The following is a 19,497-nucleotide window of genomic DNA, read 5'->3' as shown; positions in this document are numbered from 1 at the left end:
TGTGACAAACATCACACTCCTGCACAGTGTAAGCACAGAGCCTCCAAAACCAGGGTCTCTCTGCCCCAAGCCAAGGCAAGCCTCACCTCTCACAGCCACGTCCACTCTGGAGGTTGAAGAATCCAGGCTCACAAGCACTGCAGTCCCTCCCACTGACGTGAGACAAGCACTCACACTGCCCAGTCACTTGATTGCAGATCGTCTGCTGATTCACGGTGCCGTAAGGATTGCAGTGACAAGCTGCAAAAATAAAAAGGTATGGAGAGACATGCACAAAGTTAGAAATCCCTTGTGGTGTTGGTATTTACCCTAATGGGCCTAGATCCAAACCACATGGCCACCCAGCCCCTGCATCACACAATGCTTTTGCTTTGATGGCACTAAGCGCCCACAAACACAAGGATTTTAGCAAACTAGAACCACCAAACCAGGCTAAAGCCACACATTGCTGCTGACGGGCACAAGCAACAGCCTGACAGAAGCTCTTGGGGACAAAACCATTTTTAAATGCAAGAAGAAGCAAGTCTCACCTCTGCACTTGTCGGCAGGGTCGGGGGCCAAGGGGTTCCCAAAGAAGCCATCCTTGCAGCGGTCACAGTAGAAGCCAGCGGTGTTGTAGATGCACTTGAGGCACTCGCCAGTCTGGCGGTCGCAGTTGCCCACGGCGTTGGGGTCGATGTTGTCGTTGCACTGGCACAGGCGGCAGGGCCTCACAGCACCATTTTTGCCCAGTGGGTCTCCGAAATAGGCATCATCACACAGCTCACACCTCTTTCCTGGGACACAACACAGACATGAGTGCTGCAGCAAAAAGCCCTTTGCTGCCATCTCACATGGATCCCCTTTGCAGTCCCTTCTGAAAAGTAAACCCTTCAGCTCCTTCCCTTTCATCCTTCTGTTGGGGCCAGACACAAATCCCTCCTCATCTCTATATTCAAGCTGTTTATTCACTGGAACTTTGCATTATGAGTTATTTCCACTCTTCCTTCCTCTCCTATCCCTTTAAACCAAGCCTATTTGCTGCAATTTGTTGTTAATTTAAGAATCCAAATAGGTAGAGCTCTGTGGGGCATCACTGCTCCAGGAAGCTCCACTGCCAATGAGACCTGCCAAACCTCCACAGGCAGCCACTGAAGAATCTGATTCAGCAGCTTCCTATACTTATTGCAGATCTGACCTCCCCAGCCAGTTATGAGCTCCATTTCTTAGGCAGTTCTTCCACATAAAAACCTCCTTTTTCCTCACATCCCAAAAAGGTGGTGGGAGAAAGGAGGAACTCTTCTGCAATCACATAGCTACAAGAAAGCTCAGCTGCTACAGACACCTGAGCTGAAGGGAACCTGGGCCCTGGACTCTGCTTTGGTTCCCAACACAGTGGCACCCACAGGAATCCCCACAAGCTGCTTCTGTGCTTGGTCAGAGGCTTTCATAAGCACAAGAATTTACAGGTGTTCTGTACTTTGGATTCTGCCATGCAAAGCATAAAACCAGCAGAGAAGCATGAAGGCGGCCAACCATCCTATGGCTTCCTTGCTGTTTGCAAACAGAACAAAAGCTTCTGCTTAACAACTCAGCTACATACTTGGACTTCACCACTTATTGCTAAGATATAAAGATCTGTATCTGTTCACATATTTCTCCTTAACATTGCTGAGCACTAGTATGATCTTGTATTTTTTTTGGGCAGTGTTTGTGAGTCACTGCAGCCTTCCTGCTCTTCCTAGGAAGCATCCTGTTAGTGCCTCACTTGCTGGCAAACTGCACCTTTTAATTTTATTTCAGTCTGACCTGCCTTCCTGGCTCTTTCAAATCTACTTTCTGCCCAACACCATGCCATCATCAGAGCTCTATTAGAAGGCAGCATGGCTCTCCCATACAGCACAGAAATGGTCAGAATTTGCAGATCAAGCCTTTTGCTCTCAAGAAACAGGCATGAAATACATGTGAAGCCCCAAGCCTCACACAGGAGAGAAAACAGGGCTGAGGAAGGGAGAAGGATTTGAACCAGAAGACACAGCAGCTTTCAGACCTATTCATTGTGGATCAGAGAACAAGAACTAGCAGGAGACACATTTCCACAACCATGTGCATGTAGAAAAAGATGTTTTCTGTAGGAACACACCTGTAGTGCCAGCCTGGCAGCTGGTGCACACAACCTCCTTGGTGCGGGGCACAATGGCACAGCTCGAGATGCCTGGGCATGGGCAGGGCTGGCAGTCCGAGGCTGTGCCAGCCGTGGCATCACCGTAATACCCATCGCTGCACTTCTCACAGTGAGTCCCTGCCGTGTTATCCCTGCAATTGCACATGCCTGGAATAGAGAGGGATATGAGTTTTGCTTCATTGTCCAACCCAGAAAGGAAGAACCACCCTCCTGTTGCTCACTCTTACCCGTCTCGGGATCACATGTCTCGCTGTGCCCATTGCATGTGCAAGGCACGCAGGGGCTGTAGGGTCCGAGGCTTGGGGTCTCTCGCCAGTACCCAGAGGTGCAGCGCTCACAGAACTGTCCCTCATATCCCACTGGACATGAGCAGCTCTCCACCCAGGCCACTGGCACACCGGGTCCAGGACGAGCACTTGTGATAGTGACATCATCCAGGTGACCAGCACCTAGAAAGCACCAAGAGGCAAACCCTTTGTAACCACAAAGGCTATCATCACTGCCTCCCCAAACACAGGTGACCGGTACAAGGGACAGACAGGTGGGTGCTTGCAGCTGGTAAGGTGAATCAAGATGCAAAACCCTCCAGGAAGGTTTAGAGAGATGAGAAAAGATGCACTAGAGCTCACCAAGGGAACAAGCAGGGCAGGAAAGATGAGAATGACAATACAGAGGAGAATCTGAGAACAGCAGGTGAGCACGTACAGTCAATTAAAATTAAGTTCTATTTTACATGTTTCCATTTTCAAATCAAATACCAAAACCAATTCCTGGCTTTCAAGACAGAACAGACCATGTCTCCAGCAATTTTAATACACCATCTGCAAACCACACCTCAGGACAAACTCTTCAACTATTCCTCCAAAGCCATTCCTTCCTCTGTCATTTCAGCACTTCCCTCCTGTAGTCCCAGCCCCTTCCCTGGAGTGAAACAGAGCCCAGACACAACATAACTGGCTTTTAACTTATGTGTTTGTACCACTGCAGCAGCTCCAGTGCACTGAGCAGAGCCCCAGCTCCCACACACTAGCAGTGGTTACAGCACTCAGGGATGGTTTGCTCCACACCTTTCTTCCCTTTATTTTCACAACCCCACATTCCTCATTATGGGCCACCCCTCTAAAAACACTTGCAGTTTTCCCACCTTTCCCAAATGCAAATCCATCCTTTGCATCTTTCTGCAAAAATTCTTCATCACAGAAATACCTAAGGACATATTCTAATTCATGCCCATTTTTATAAATCTTCATTATGAGGAACTTTCACTCAGGTTCTGCACAGGCAGAACTTTAGGGACCTTGTCCTTCCCATTTGCATGTCAAGGCAAGACACAGAAAGAGGAGGGATGTAACCATTCCTAATGTAGTGAAACTTAAAGCCAAGTGTTGTAAACTTCCTACATCCTACTGTGTCCTTCAGGACTCTGCACTATGCATTTTTACCAATTGGAGGACAGTGGCTATACAACAAAGCAAAATTCCCATGTTTAGAGCAAGGAATCAGCAGCCGATAAGCGTTCAACTTCCAGACATTCAAAGACAACATTTTTCTTTCCCATATCCTCTTCAGGAGGCCTGGGAGAAGATGCTACACAGGAAGGCCAGATGAAAAGCCATTGGCACAAGCTTTGCCAAATAAGCTGCCACAGCTATTTATGGCTGGGCCCTACAATGAAGCAACCCAAGCACTAGACAAATGACTTTGCCCCCTCTTCTGCGACGTTCTGCTCAGTGACTTACTTCTCTCACTGTATGTCCCACGGATCTTGATGGAAGTCAAGTTGTGGAGAAGCTTTTGGAACTCAAATGCTGTAAGAGCAGGCCTCCACGGGTAATCTGCAGCCTCATGGAGCCTGGGGAGAAGAGCCATGCATCATTAGCACAGCTTTCAGCTGCTAACAGCTGCAACCTCTCAAAGTTCCCTTCACAACAGCACCGTGCTATTGCAACATCATCCACATCAGCTTAAACTTAATGATCTCTGTTTTCACAAGAGCTCAGAGGCCAAAGGCAGCCCAGGCCAGGTGCCAGCTGCTCCCACCATACCTGAAGGTGTAGGCCTGCATATTCTCACTGGGGTAGGAGTTGCCCTGGGCAATGAGTGGCACCGACACTCTCAGCCCAGCCCCTTCCAGCACCAGGTCCTCTGCAGAGAGGCGCGTATCCCGCCTGTCCACGTGGAAGGAGAAGGTCAGGTTTTGCCCGTAACTCAAAACCTGGTTGCCCAAGAACTTGCCTGAAAGGGGAAGAAATCCTTACAGTTAGAGGACAGAACACAAAGGGCACAAACAGCACAGAAAGCCGTGATTTTAGAATGACCTACGTGGTGCAACAAAGTACATGGGGAAGTAGGTGTCCGAGATAACAGAGATATCCTGGGTCTCGGCACTCCACTGGAGCATGATTTCTGAGCCATCACGCTGCTCAGCACGCCACTCGTCCTCTCCTGAAGAATTAGACAGGCAAGAATCAACACCCTTGGAATATGGAGATTTGCACACACTTCTCATGTCACACTGTTCATGTCTTAGTTAATCTAATGTGCACGGGCACTGACAGGCTGCAGAAAGCAGCTGTGCAGAGAATTCAGCTAGTAAACACCATCTTTCCAATTTAAGCCCCTAACTCAAGTGCTGATTGAACTTTGAACTCTATGACGACTACTTGTCCAAAACCTTCTTTTCTAAAGAGCTTAAGCAGAGACAGGAAAACCTGCAGTCCCCTATGACTTAAGAGTTGCAGCCTTTGTACGAACTGTTCTCCAGCGGAATTTTAATTTACAAGATGTTCTTTTCAGAGTACGCAGCATGAAAACATGCATACATGGGAAACTGACTGCATGAATAAAACAGGTTTTTCCTGGGCTTACAGACTCACTGGAAACACAACTGTGTTTTATTCAGAGCCATGTAAACCCCAAATCTAAAGTGATTTTGATCCTCTCAATCAGAAGGTCCTGATTTGGTTCTAGAACTGAGGAAATTCTGCTTTGTCAGCACACCTCTCAGGCTAGAAAAGGTTTCTATTTGCAATTCCCACTTGCACCTGCACGGTGTACAATAACTGCGTGCCCGAGGCCAGAGCTGTGAATTCCTTCCCCCCCAATCTGAACAAACAAGCTGCAGACATGGAAGCTCCACGTAGCTTCAGCATTTCCAAAAGAGGGATCCTAGACCTGCCTGCCCAAGGTTTGTGGTCTTGCACAGAAAGGAAGGAATTGGGTTTTTTTGAATCACTTCTGACTTGAGTCTACAGCCCAACCTGAGATACAAAAGAAAGCTCAATTTTACCAAACTCGAAGTTGGAGGTGATGCTATGGATACTGTAGCCCACAGCACTGGTGCAGACTGAAGAGTGTCCAAAACAGAAGCAGGGGGTACAGCCTCTTGGATTAGAAGAATCCAGATGGAAAAATCCAGGTTTGCATCTGAAGATGTGAAGGAAAGAGAATTAATTTCCCTGATGCTTAACCCCAGATCCTCACTCGAATGTCTTTCATTCTTGAAACAAAGCCACGGGAAGAAAAACTCACCTCTCACAGTGGAATCCTTCCACGTTGTCCTTGCACGCACACCGCCCTGTCTCAACGTTGCATTCCCCTGTGCTGCCAGCAGCATTGCAAGAACAGGACCTGGGAGAATCAGGAGAGAGGGTAGTTCAGTAAGAGCCACATAGAGAAAGCTTTACAGAAAGTCTAGTTTTCCTTTTAGAGAGCTGCAATCCTCCTTACCTGCACCCAGCTTCGGAGAGGGAGTGGAACCCTGGCTGGCACCGGTCACACTTTTCCCCCATCACACCGGCTTTGCAGCTGCACTGGCCGTAGCTGTCGCACTGAGTGCTGAGGGAGCCTGTGGGGACAGCAGGGACAGGCACCTCAGCACACACATATGGTTCCATCATCTATTCAAACTTTACAACACAGGCAAGAAATAGGAAGAAGAAAGCAGGAAGCACAGCCTCAAGCTGATGAGTGACAGCTTATCTAAAGACTGCCTCTAGTTCACAGGGATTTCTCCCCTGGCAGGTCTAGACAGATGACTTGTTATCTAGTCTTCCCAAACTATATTCAGCCTTTTATTCCTACCAACCAACCTTTTTATATATAAAATATATTTTAACTTCAAATTGCCTTCTCCTACTTCATATCCTCAGTGCTACATTTGCATGCCTCCAATTCCATATCTGTTTTACTCTGCAATATGTAATTTCCAAGATTTTATTCCCTGAATCCCTTGTGTTCCCCCTAATTGCCATCTCCCCTTTCCCTGACCTCTCCTTCTCACACTCCAGCTTCCTTCCTTGATTCCTAAGTTGCATTTCAAGACTAAACTGCCTCCTTGGAGCAAGGCTGCACGTGCCGCTATGAATCCTAGTAAACTCTTGAGCAAAACCCCCATTTTTGGAAGGACACCTTCCTCAGTACTGCTCCGTTCAAGTGGTCTTGCACAAAAAGCAGTAATGAGTATTTTGGACCAAACCACTACAAGCAGTAACAGGTTTCTTTAATCCATAGTGGACAAAATGCATTCCCACAAACATCCATGTGGCTGGCAGCCTCAGAGCTGCCAGCACTGTAAGAGTTAACTAGAGAAGAAAAATATTTTAATATACAGAAATAGTTGCTTGTTTCCACTTCAATCCACACCAGAAGACTATAGCAAAGTGAAGAGTAAAGATGATTAGGCTGGATGGGACAGAAGAACTCACAAAACCTTTACCATATACAGCCAAAGTTCAAATCCCCTTTGCAGTCCCACTTAGGATTACTTAGGAAAAAAGAGTACTTGGACAAAAAATAACAATCCAAACATATCCAGGAGATTCAAATACACCAGTGTGTCATGGCATACAAGTTAATGGCTAAGTTATAAAAGCCTTTGAAAGCCATTTTAAAAACCTGAGAAGTCACCTCCCTGGATCTTCTCGACTGTCTCAGCAGACACCAACCCTCACCCCTCTTAAAATAAGGTCTGACACAAGGACCCAGGAGAGCAGTCAGAAGAAGAAGGTCCTTTATTGGTCAAAAACTTCACAATTGAATGACTCCCTGACCAAATTAGATAGGAGATGCACCCTGGCAGACTTCTCCCTGGCTGCTTTTAGGGCATGCTACAAGCAATGACTTATTCCAGTTACTCTTTTGAAACCTCATGTCATATCTTACTATGTGTTAACCCTTTTCACTCCTTCTCCCTTACTTGCTGTGAGCTGGTGTAGTTATGGGACCACTCCTTACAGGTTAAGTGGTTCCCTTCACGACAAAAGATTTATTCTCCTGCCAGAATTACCCCCCTCCCCGTTTTTTAAAAAGGAATTTAACTACATATTTTGAGTTTACTTTATCTCACCCCACCCCCTTTTGTGTTTAATGTTTCACTGGTTTCTATTTATAGTGCTTGGATACTTGGTAGGAGAAACTGATGCAACAGCTAAAGTTCACTACAATTTCTCAGCATGAACAACTTCCAGAAATACCTACTCACATCATCTTCATTATTAACAATTCAAATGAGTCCTTTAGTACTGGGAGCATCCAGGGTAACACATACACAGTGGGGAAAAAAAATCTATTTCAGAATACATTTGAAGGGGTAAGTGCTGCAGAGGTGACGCATCTGCCCCTGCCAACCCCATTTAGATCCAAGGATAACTTAAACCAAAATACAACCCAATAAACATTTACTACATGGGGGGAGGGCGGGGAAATCCAAACAGCCCCCCCTCTTTATCCCAGAGTTTGCAATGAGCTGCATGACCCAAAGAAGAGGTGGGTTTTGTGCATGGATGTTTGCAAGCAGCCATGTTTGCAGCACTGCTCACCGACTGGGTTGCAGCTGCAGGGCAGGCAGGCCTTGTCGCTGGCCAGGCGGTAGAAGCTGTCCCGGCAGCGCTCGCAGTGGGGCCCATCTGTGTTGCCGGCGCAAGCAGTGCAGTGGCCGCCATGGCCTGTGGCGCGGTACAGCTCGGGGTCAAAGTAGCACTCCTGGGACCACCCGCTGCAGTCGCATGCTGCAAAGACAGGGCACCATCAGTGACCAGCCTGACCTCACAGCACAAAACCCACCCTGCACAGTTCAGCTGTAGAGAAGCTGCAGTAGGAGCTTTTAACCACTCCCAAGACCTGAAACAAACTCAAGACCATTCTCATCAATGCCCAAAAGAAAACCAGCATTTTCTACCCCACTTCTTTTGACATCAGACTGCCACTTGCAGCCAAAACGCTGTCCTCCCATACACCAACACCGATCTATGTCATTCAAACAAGCATGAGAACATAACATGAGGCTACTACATGCTGTAATGAGAGCTTCTCCCCTGGATTGCAAATCCCTAGACAACAGGACACCCCAATTTCACCAGCCCATTGAGGGAAGCCACAGACAGCTGGGACCTATCTAGACACACAGAGGTCAGACAGCAAGAAAGCTTTTCTGTCTGAAAAAGCTTCCCCATAAAGTAAACTACCAGGAGCTGTGGTCTGGGACAAAACATCAAGGAAACTGGTGCTCCGTGACAGAGAGCTGCATTTGCAGTCCAGAAATTAGATTAAATAATCAACAAGTAACTGTAAAAACCAATAACCCAAACACAAAAATCAGCTGATGCTAAATGAGGAGCTTTTGAAAGGGCAATTACACTGCAGCACAGTAAACAGATTTTTTTTCCCCATGGGTCCCATAAAGTACAAGCCTGTACATTTTTGCAGGACACCTCTTTCCTGCAGGTGGCTCCCATCCTTCTCCAGGAAGGAGATACCCATTCCTAGGGATCTACCAGAAAGCTCCTACAGGATAGGAGTGGAATGCCCAATAGTCCCATGAACTGTGCTTAATGCAGGCTAACTGCAATTGAGACAAGTTAAAACGAGGCAGGGCCAACTTGTGGCTGCCAGCAGAGGCAGGGGACAACCCTGCTCTGGACAGGCTGTCCCTGGGTGCAGCCACACATACGCAGGCACTCATTGGCGCTCTCTGCGGTCGCTCTCCTCCACGGGCGGTCATTGAAGAAAGGAAGGCACTTTTCACAGTCCACCCCAAAGGTGTTGTGCTTGCAGTTGCAGACCAGCTTCCCAAGCTCATTCTTCACACATTCACTCGCATGCCCGTTGCATTTGCACCTGGTTCAGGAGAAGCAAGGAAAAGGTATTAAAATTCCAGGGCTCCAAGTCACTCACAAAGCAACCCCAAAAAACAGGGACTCTCAAAATGTGAGATGAGAGAAATTGAAGGTAGATGATCACAACAAAATCATCCATTCAGCCTGGAGGAGGCTTCAGGGATATCTTATGGAGGCCTTCTAATATCTAAAAGGGGTTTACAAATGGAGAGAAACTTTTTATCAGGGCCTGTAGTGATGGGACAAGTGGCAGTAATTTTAAACATCTTTCAATTTTTAAATTTGAAATTTTTCAAATTTTAATTTGAAAGATGGTGGGGTTAGATTGGACATAACGAATCAATGTTCTGTAATGAGCGTGGTGGGACACTGGCACAGGTTGCCCAGAGAAGCTGTGGCTGTCCCATCCCTGGAAGTGTTCAAGGCCAGACTGGATGGGGCTTGGAGCAACCTGGGATAGTGGAAGGTGTCCCTGCCCACAACGCGGGTTGGATGATCTTTGAAGGTCCCTTCCAAACCAAACCATTCCATGAAACAGAGGCGCAGCCCGCTCCAGGTAGGCATTTAGAAAGGGAAGAAAGTTAACTAACTCCTTTGCAGTCTTCAGACTAAGCTGAGTAGGAGAAGCAAAGATTTAGTTGGCTTTAGGTTAGTAAATATCCCAGAACTTCTCTCTTGTGAGAGCCTAGAACACAGTATGTTCACTGGGTGTGGGCTATTGTGGTATCAGTAGGAAGTTAAATAGCACAAAGGTGACTAATACAGAAGCCCAGGACCTCCAGACTGGTGGTGCAGGCAATACAAATCCCCATGTGGCCAAATCCCAGTCTCAGGACTGCCATCGGCAAACAGCCTAAAACTCTGCAGTGGTCTCATCTCTGTTTATTAAAACATTTTATCATCAAGTACTTAAGGTTTAAACATTCTACAATAGACTTTGGCAAAAGGAACAGACAACCACAACCGTGTTGTACCATGTTCCGGACCTCCAAAGGAGATAGCTTCCTCAATATATGTGAAGTAGAGACACCGAGATTTTCTACTTACTGTTATTCTAGAGAACAGATACAGGCAGAGAACAATTTTAAAATACATTAAAAACCACACAAACCACAGAGCAGAAAATTTTTTTCTTTTGTTTTCCATTTTAGTTACTCTTTTTACCATTTATCCAAATCACTTAATATTTCATCTAATCAAGGAAAAAAAATTAATCTCTGTCAGCCCTGAAGTTATAGCCACAAAAGCTTATACACAATATTTGCAAATTATGTAAAATCCATTCTAACATATTTTTGATTTAGGACAGTCAGTAAAGACCAGAGCCTAATGATATCATGTGAATACAATCAGTATCTTTAAAGCAGTCTAGTATACCTAACCAAAAACTTTAGTAAGCACAGAGTTTTATTGTCTACTCACCTACCACCCACAGCAAAATCAGAAATTGCATAGTAGTAAGACTTAAGAACTTTTGGGTCATTGAAAACTTCATCTCCAAATGTGTTCAGACGGTTGAGAGTCACTCTAATATCTGTAGCTGTCACCCATTCCTAGAGCAGACAGAAATCCCATCAGATGAAACACCAAAGATACCCCTTGAGAGAGCACCAGTCATTAACAGTTCTATTAACGAAGTCATTCAGCAGCAGCAGGTTCCTTCCTCATTGTTTTCCCTTCTGCACCTCAGGAGCTCACACATTCCTGCTCCAGAAGCCTTATGCCACCTCCTCTTGGTTCAAATGGGTTTTCCTGACCCTGCTCCTCTCTGGAGACCCTTTCCAATGCCTCTTTGCATCCTGACTGCTCTCAACTGGGAAGCACTGAGTAACCTCTCCAGCAAAAAGTTCAGGGCAGGCAATTGCTTGCTAATTGTATGTATCTGCCTGGCTGTAGTTGTCCTGCAAAGCTATGCAGCACCAGTGGGAAAAGCTTTAGGGTACATTTGTCTGCAGACATATTGCACCAGAGTAAAAGACACAGACAGACAAATGAGTGAGGCTGGGGGAGGCTGAGGAAGACAAACAGACAGATCTGACTTGCAACATAGGAGTTTTTCATAGTATTTACACAGCATCTTCAACACACTGCCGTGCCCTCCTTCAGCAGCAGCCAGCAAATGCAGCCTATTGCCAAATTTTGTATCACCTTCTGACAGCCACTGATGTTGGCACCTCCTTGGTTTTATTATACCTTTTACAATGCTATTTTCCTTCAAACACCATAAAAAGAACACAAAGAAACATTCCTGTATGTACAACTGTGCTGCACCTGTGTCACTGCTCAGCCAGAAACATAGTATTTATTTACTGAATTACAAACACTGACAAACACATGGAAATGCTAACCACAACACACACATTTACTTCAGTTCTGGAAAGCAACACCAGGGGTTGGTACAGATTTTAGGAAAGTGGTGGTCAGGTCACTATTCCTTACATAGATAAGTTTATCAGAAAATTATACACATTGCTAACTTGAAATCTCCCTATTCATCTTAATGATAAGACACGGTTTTCTGCTCAAGGGTTGGCTACACCAACAAGGTGGCCAAACTGGTTCTTTTCCACTTCAGAAGTTCTTCGTCCTTTCCCATTAATCTTTATTTTTCATTTCACTTTTGTTTGCAGAAGCAACCCCACCAGATTCTGCTCTCCTGCCTGGGAATTGGTGACAGGCAAGCCCTGACCCTGCTGGGTGCTCATCTCAGTCTGTTACTGCTGCTCTAAGAGCAAAGGTAGGTGATGGCAATTACAGCTCTGAAAGGAAGACAACGAGCACCAGTAAGGCAAACCCCACAGCTTTAGCTCCTTGTTGCAATATAAACTGAAGACGTCATCAAGCAGGACACAGAAACTGGCAAGTAAATCAGATAAACTGGTACTCCTAGTATGCTCCTGACCACTGCCCAACCACTCCTGTGAATGCAAAAAAACATTCAAAAATGTTCAATAACAAAAAAACCCTGCCAAAACTCCCTTGCCAAGCCACTTGTAAGAGAAAAATACCAAGGATAAAATCAAACTCCTCTGCTTCAACACACATGTAAGAGAACAGGGTAGGGACTCCTGTAATGCTTTATGTATTTAGAAGAATCTTACATTTCTTACTTTTTTCTCCTTGAAATACATATGCAGATGCCTCAAATATTACCTGGACTGAGACTTTACCTTCCTCTGTCCTTGTATCTGAAACAACAGCAGAATGTCCACAGCTGCTTTCTAAACAGGCAGAGATTTATTTACATTCATCCTCTGGACTTCCATGATACCTACTGACAAATCACCCTTAATGCCACTTAGTTTGCTTTTTTGTACCATAAACTTACTATCAATAGACTCAAGAGTTCAACTCTTCCTTCAAAAGCGTCTCTGTGGATTGTCCATCCCAACTTAGCTGTGCAAGGACCTTTCACTGTGAGTAAGGGCTGTAGTGCAAGCCCAGTAGGCACAAAGCCACCATCCACAGACACAACTCAGACCACCTGACTGAGATAGTCCTGTTCACATACCTGCAGCACAGGGCTGTTGTCAAAGTTGTAGGCACTGGGACGCCCCTCTAGCGTTGAGAAGGCCACATTGCCCCCAGTGAGAGGAGAGATGTCGCTGAACTCATCAGTGCAGAGTGCCTGCTGCTCGTCCTCCCCAGTGCGAATGAAGCCACGGTTGATTTTGTGGTAGGTGCTCTCACAGGATCCGCTGTAGTACTGGTAGGGCACCCAGGGGCCGTCCTCCTGCGTGCGTTTGTAGATGGCAAAGCTCTCGGGCCGGCTGGTGTGGAACTTCAGGCGCACATACGTGATGTCAAAGGCTTTTCCTGGGGGGGAGAGGAGACACATGAGAAAGACTCGAAACAGAGAGGAATGGAAAGAGCTGCACTGCAATTCTCTCTCTGGAGAAACATCTCCCAGTACTATCCAGAAGGATGAGCATGTCCAGCAATACCAGAAGTATCTCTTCCAGTCCAGTACTGTATCTCCAAGCAAAGACAAAGGGAAAGAACCAAAAGCAGAAGTTGAAAGCAGGCTGAGTAGATAAATAAAGAGACCTACAAGTTTCTGTGCAACCAAACACATTTCAAAAGCTGCAATTCTCTTCCACATACATCCCTAACACATGACAGACTGCATCAGACCCATGAGTAGTTTGTGTGTATTTAAGGCCAGGCCCAAGTCAATCATGATATTTGATGATATTTCTCCCAAATATATGTGTAGGAGAAACAGTATTAACCAGAGAGGTACAAGTCACACTGTAGAGCCTGGTTTGTACCTGTGCTTCCTCCCTAAATAGACAATACCTCAATCTCTTTCTACAGCTCACAAAGCTTTTCCTCCAGCACTGAACTACCAACTACAGCCCTCTTCTACTCATTCCCCAGGAAAAACAAAACGAGGTTTAAGTTTCCCACACCTGAAGTCACCAAGGCACTTTTCAGATCAGAGTGCCATGATTTACAAGCTCTCCATCTCCTAGAAGGATGAAAGAAAATCCACCTTCTTGCCCTCTGTTCCCCTCCTAACTGGTCTGTGGCAGTCAGCACATCATCCGCCGTAATGACTCTTCTCCAGTGACTTGAGCATCTACCCCATGCAAGAGGACCACAACACTCTTCAGCCACCTTCATCTGCTATCCATGCTGGCCAAGGAGATGGCCAAGGGCTCCCAGGAGGAGGTATACAGCTGTGTGCCAGCTGTTCTTGCTCCACTTCAGCAAACAGACTGTGTACGATCAGGACACCCTGGAGCATGTAGGGAGCTTACTAAAACAACTTGGAGTTTGTTTGGAATAAAACCTTGGGTGTTTAGTCCCTGCCATGCTCTTTTATGCTCCCACAACTTCCAAGAAAAACAGTGCTCTAAGCAGAACTTGCAGCCACCACTGGTTCTTTCGTTGATCAAAAAAAACCCCACTACTAGAAGAGTTTCAGCTGATTCAGAAAGGGGTTTTCTCAGCCTGCAGAAGTCACACAGATTTAACCTTAACTTGTAAAATGAATGAACTGTACCATGTTAAATTTTAACACGAGGCTTTGCACTTGCTGAAGTGTTCACCTCCTTCACAAGTGAGAGCAGACCAGACGGCACCAGGCACCAAGAACAGAGTGCGCTCAAAGGACACACGCACAACCTGACAGCCATGAATTAGGTCACAAACCACAGTTCTGCCCTGCAGGCCCCACTGTGATTAGGCCGGGGGCCAGCCTGCATTAGGCATGTCACACCCAAAGTCTGTCTGGCATGAGGGAGGAACCAAAGCAGCAGGAGAAGCACAGCAAAGGGTCCAGAAATCAACATACCCAAAAAAAATAAAGTAAAAATCAAGATATACAGCACCTGAAAAATTATGTGTCCCAAGAATAGAAAAAGACCAGTCAAGTGTTTAAACCACCCACCAAGTAGTGTTGTCTGTGTGTGACATGCAGGACAGCTGGGGCACTGCACAAATACAAGCCCACCAATACTTCCCACTAAATACCCTTTCCTATTTATATCATGTGTGCAGTTATGGATGACCTAAGCACAAGACTGGAAGCTAGACATTCACAATCGTGGTTCTTGCTCAGTACCAGCTCTCTGTTAGTTTGGGGTTGATTATTTAATGAGATTTTCTTACAGAAGGTGAGTGAGAAGGAAGCACCACCATTAATGCCAAACTGCTTTCTCCCAAAGGATCAACACTCAGCACTAACTTAGCTTATGCATTCCCTCCTCTTGCTACCCAGTACAAGAAATGAATCCTGTTTCCATGTATTTGGGAGTGTTTTTCTCACGAATCGCAATGAAGGCAAGAAGCAGGCATCCTGTGTACAAATCAGACCCTCACAGCTTTCCTTTTCTCTTGCTACATGGGCTCTTCTCAAAGAGAGCTCCTCACTGAAGGCAAAATATGCTTGAGGTAGGAACAACATGCACACACAGGAACTCAAGACAGACACAAGACGATAGGCTGGACACGCACAAATATCTTTTTCAAGTCCATGGTAAACAAACCCAGGACAGACTTCACATCTTTTTCAGGTAAAGGCAAGGGGCCCAGGAAGCAAATACTTCCTCCTCCTTCTGCAGGAATACCCCAGTGTGTTGACCTGCAACTCGGCAGCCTATCCCAGAACTTCACCAACATCTTGGATGGAGAGCAACTAAAAACCACAACTACTATCATAGTTTTATCACTAGTAAAAGTGTCATCAGCTTAATGAGAAAGTTTTCTTTGAGCTCACATGGTAAGATAAAGCAAAATCTAAGGCTGAAAGTCAGCCCTGGTGGGATTTCTTTGGGCAACTTTAATGACAAATGAAAATAGGAAAACATCAGGCAAGAGCAGCCATTCCCTGAGTCAAGAGGGGATAAAAAATAAACCAGAGACAACAATGAAGATCACGTCATTAAACTGTGTCAGCTGAATTGTCAGGAATACCCTGCTCTTTTGAATTGGGGTGGTTAGTTTTCTTCTTCTGCATTTCTCTGGTGTGAAGCAAAACCCCTGTGTTTAGGCTTCATCAAGATGGTTTTGGGGAGCAAATGCTTCAAAAGAATCCTGGGAATGATGAGGGGGCCAAGCATGTGCTTTCACGCACACACAACTTTCTGCTCTAGATGAAAGGCCGGGTCACAGGCTGCTTGCCCTGGAAAAGAACTACTTTTTTCGCTCTCCACTATAACTGAATTATGATCCCTGTTTCCCAACAAGGTCTCCCACAGCTCCTTGTGAAAGCCCCAGCTCAGCTAAAGGCACAGCACATGCCAACTGCACTCTGGGCAGCATGAGAACATTTTCCATGGGAACCCCCTCTGCTAAACGGCAAGGACCCTTCCCTTTTTCATCTCCAGTTTTACATGGCAGGCCAAGAAAATGCATCCAAACCCCTCCCAACTGAGAAACCCACGTGAAAAAGACATTTATGGCAGCTGGCAGCATAACTCCTTGAGCAGTGCAGTTAATGGCATTAAAGAGGAATGCAGTTAATGCACAGAGAGCAGCTGTGTGGTGCCTTGCCGGGTAAATACTGCTGGAACAATGGAGTTTACCCAAGACCAGCTGACACAGTGCGGAAATGTGTTTCCCCACTGTTCACGCTGAACATAAATGCTGTGCTTAGCAACCTGGCAGCTCTTTGAGGTTGCAGAGCCTTTTTCTAGAAAAGATAAGCAGCCCAGGTTGCTTTCATGCCTTGCCAGGCTGAATAAATATATACAGTTATTACGCTAAGAAATGGTGACAGCAATAACCAGGTGAAAGGCAGTTTTAAACATTACATTTAGAAGACAAAAAGACATGGTTCTTCTGTTCCTGGAAGCCAGTACTGACTGGATCTCAGTTTGGCTTAGAAGTGCCTCATAGTGTGAGGTGTAAGGTAGCATTTCCCTGTGTGTATTGAGAAGTGGCAGATCTGTTTTGCAGGAGGAACTCCAGATGCTGGAACCAGTGACCATGAGCTCAGCGCTTAACAAGTGCAACCCGTTGTGTTTTAAAGCATCCAGAGCTCAAAATCATGAGCCACACCTTTTAAAACTGCATCCATCTTTTCCGAAGCATGGAGCTGTTCACCAGCAAGTGACAAGGTGACACAATAACCAGCCCCCTCTGAAAATTCAGGATGATGCAGAAAACCTTTAATACCTTTCTCTACTATAAGCAAGCACACATATAAGCCTTCAAGACAATATTGCAATTACAGATTCAAAGGACCAAACAAGTCCTGGGTGCCTGGAGAGGCAGCAGAAGTGGCCGCTTGCCGTGGAAAAGAACTACTTTTTTCTGGCTACTGCCAGAGCCCTTTATTTTTGAAAATGCTCAACATTGTTTGATTCAGGGGATACTGCCCCAAACGACCTGCTCACATTGTTGGACTTGGCCAGCTGTCATCAGCAATTACAGCCCTCCCTCAGCTGGGTCATCACCAAATTCAGTATACCAAGGTCCACCAGGAAATTGTATGCAAATGCCATTTAGATCTTTAGAAACTCCTCCCTTTTCCCTGAAGTTAGGAATTCATTCTACAAACAAAAGGCCTCCTTGTATTCAGGCCCCTCAGAATGGATGGATAATTTACATCAGGAAAACTGTCCCAACAGCTGGCACGATGACTACAAGTATTGAATTGTGAGCAGATGCATGGGTGAGATAAGCCCAGAGGACACTCAGCCTCCTTCATTATCTGTCCACTCAAATCCCCTGCACACAGGAAGAGTCGATGCTACCTCTCCTGCATACAGCCACTGAGTTTTGCTGCCCAGGGAAAAAATAATCCACCTGAGAAGATGCATTGGGCAAAGAAGGAAATCTTTGCAGATTTGTTTTCCACAAAATCCACTGGGCAGTAATGAAATGGTTAAATTTTACTGTTTTTCCTTTGGTTAGCTCCTGTTTCAAGGCAGCTTTTCTCACACAGGTACTTGCTGACAACCTATGTCTTAGTAAAGGTTAAAAAAAATGAAAACAAACCCAGTAACAAATAGAGCCTACTTAGTACTTTTTGACTGGATTTCATTTCCATTTTGCAGTGACAGGGCAGAGAGCAATCAGTTACAACTGATATTTCATTTTGCTTTATAATTCTGACCTGTTTACCCATCATTCCCAGGAAGAGATGCCAGCTTTCCCAAGTTACTAGACCGAAATGCGCCCCATGCCATTCACCCTTACTCCTGCCTCTACTCTGCCCTTCTTGAACCATCAGCTCTCCCAGCACCCAGCACAATGCCAGACCAGCCATGAGCAAAACAGACAGGCTCTGATGCTTCCAGACACACAGATCCCAGAACCTCACACGAGCAGTATGTAGCTTGCAGGGGACAGAAACTTGGATGTCAGCAGACAGAGGCCAGCAAGCTCACAAGATCTTGTTCAAGACCAATTGCTGCACCTTGAGCCAACTGACCACTCCAAGTTCTCATACCGCAGTATTTTGTTCAGCCTCTCAGGCTAGAAAACCCGCCAGAGCCTTCCCTCCTGGATCACAGGGGCAGTAAATGAGAGGGCAATATTTAAGGAGAATGAGTTATCCCATCTAATGGAATGGGATAGGATTTTTCAGCATGCAGATGGGCAACAAGAGCAGGACAAACCTTATAAGGAGGGGAGGAGAGTGAGGAACACCCTGAGTCACTTGTTCTTTAGGAGTAAAGTACTTTCATGAAACAGCCCAACACCTGCAAGACACGTAAGTGCTAAGTTATGTCACTTGCATCACATGTGCATGAAAAAGCCAAACTTCTGACCAAAACTAAGAAACTTCTGTAGTTCTAGAGAAAATATCCTTTAGAACTACACCCTAGCTTTTCTGAGAAAATTTGTAGAGGAGGAGGAAGATATCCAGCATCTGAAAAAAGAAAATGAAGGATTTCCGCTTTCTGAGGAATGCCACTAGGGAAATAACTCCATGCAGAAGCACAGACAACAGTTCTCAAATGCCTAGTTGTGGCCTTTATAGGAACACAAACTGGCAATAATAAATCTTAAGTTTATTTTCTTGTCCTCACCTGAAGAGTCTTAAGATTTATGTGCATATATCATGAACAAAAAAGGCCTGAAGGATTTTAACAGTCTTTTCTTAAGCTATGCCCTACCAAACCAAATATTCTGGCATGTGGATCTCTACCACAGACAGGTGCTGGGGTTTTAAAAAAGCCTGACAGAGAGACAAACATGGATTGCTTTTTCTGGGAGCCCATTCTAAGATGGGGACACAGGAAGGAAATGTGTTTGGGGCACTGGGGGAATGAGCACAGCCTGGAGCGGGCTGGAAAAAAGGCGAACTCCCACCACCCCATTAGATCATGCATTCTTCCAGTGCTCCCGAACAAAGGCACCATTGACTCCTGCGCGTGGGTGGCTCCGGACAGCAAAAGGCTGCCTAGTAAATTATTGCATGGTAATCCAACATCGGTAAGTCATCGAGGCTGCTTGTTTTAGTCATGTTTCCAAAGAGGGGAGGCTTATTTCCCCCTGCTCTGGGCTGAAGGCAGCCTTGCAAAAAATGCATTTTTTCATTTGATCACTTCTAAGTCAGTGTAAAAGTCAGAAAACCTTACCCATTAATTTGGTACAGCTTGATGCCTTATTTGTACAGCTTTGATGCAAAGATGTTAAGTTCATTTCCCAAAACAGCCAGCTGTGTTTATTCACTGGGGACTGGAAAGATCTCATGTCCAACACAAAAGTCCTAACTGCACAGGAAGCCTCAAAGTCCTTTTTCAGCACAAACGATAAAAG

General features: G+C 45.7%; 1 protein-coding gene across 1 annotated transcript in view; it reads right to left on the bottom strand.

Moving 5' to 3' along the window:
- LAMC1 (laminin subunit gamma 1) overlaps positions 1-19,497 on the bottom strand; it is a 65,751-nt gene that overhangs the window by 11,352 nt on the left and 34,902 nt on the right. Inside the window, exons 2-15 of the mRNA XM_010406413.3 lie at positions 12,791-13,095; positions 10,702-10,832; positions 9,114-9,280; positions 7,984-8,172; positions 5,894-6,011; positions 5,696-5,794; positions 5,454-5,590; positions 4,487-4,609; positions 4,210-4,399; positions 3,904-4,016; positions 2,392-2,613; positions 2,123-2,311; positions 531-776; positions 87-240 (exon numbers count right to left, since the gene is read on the bottom strand). Of these exons, the coding sequence (XP_010404715.2) occupies positions 87-240; positions 531-776; positions 2,123-2,311; positions 2,392-2,613; positions 3,904-4,016; positions 4,210-4,399; positions 4,487-4,609; positions 5,454-5,590; positions 5,696-5,794; positions 5,894-6,011; positions 7,984-8,172; positions 9,114-9,280; positions 10,702-10,832; positions 12,791-13,095 (2,383 nt within the window). The remainder of the gene's footprint in view (positions 1-86; positions 241-530; positions 777-2,122; positions 2,312-2,391; positions 2,614-3,903; positions 4,017-4,209; positions 4,400-4,486; positions 4,610-5,453; positions 5,591-5,695; positions 5,795-5,893; positions 6,012-7,983; positions 8,173-9,113; positions 9,281-10,701; positions 10,833-12,790; positions 13,096-19,497) is intronic.

This window comes from Corvus cornix, chromosome 8 (assembly GCF_000738735.6).
Source record: "Corvus cornix cornix isolate S_Up_H32 chromosome 8, ASM73873v5, whole genome shotgun sequence".
NCBI classification, from domain to species: domain Eukaryota; kingdom Metazoa; phylum Chordata; class Aves; order Passeriformes; family Corvidae; genus Corvus; species Corvus cornix.
This window is presented reverse-complemented; position numbering and strand designations above follow the sequence as displayed.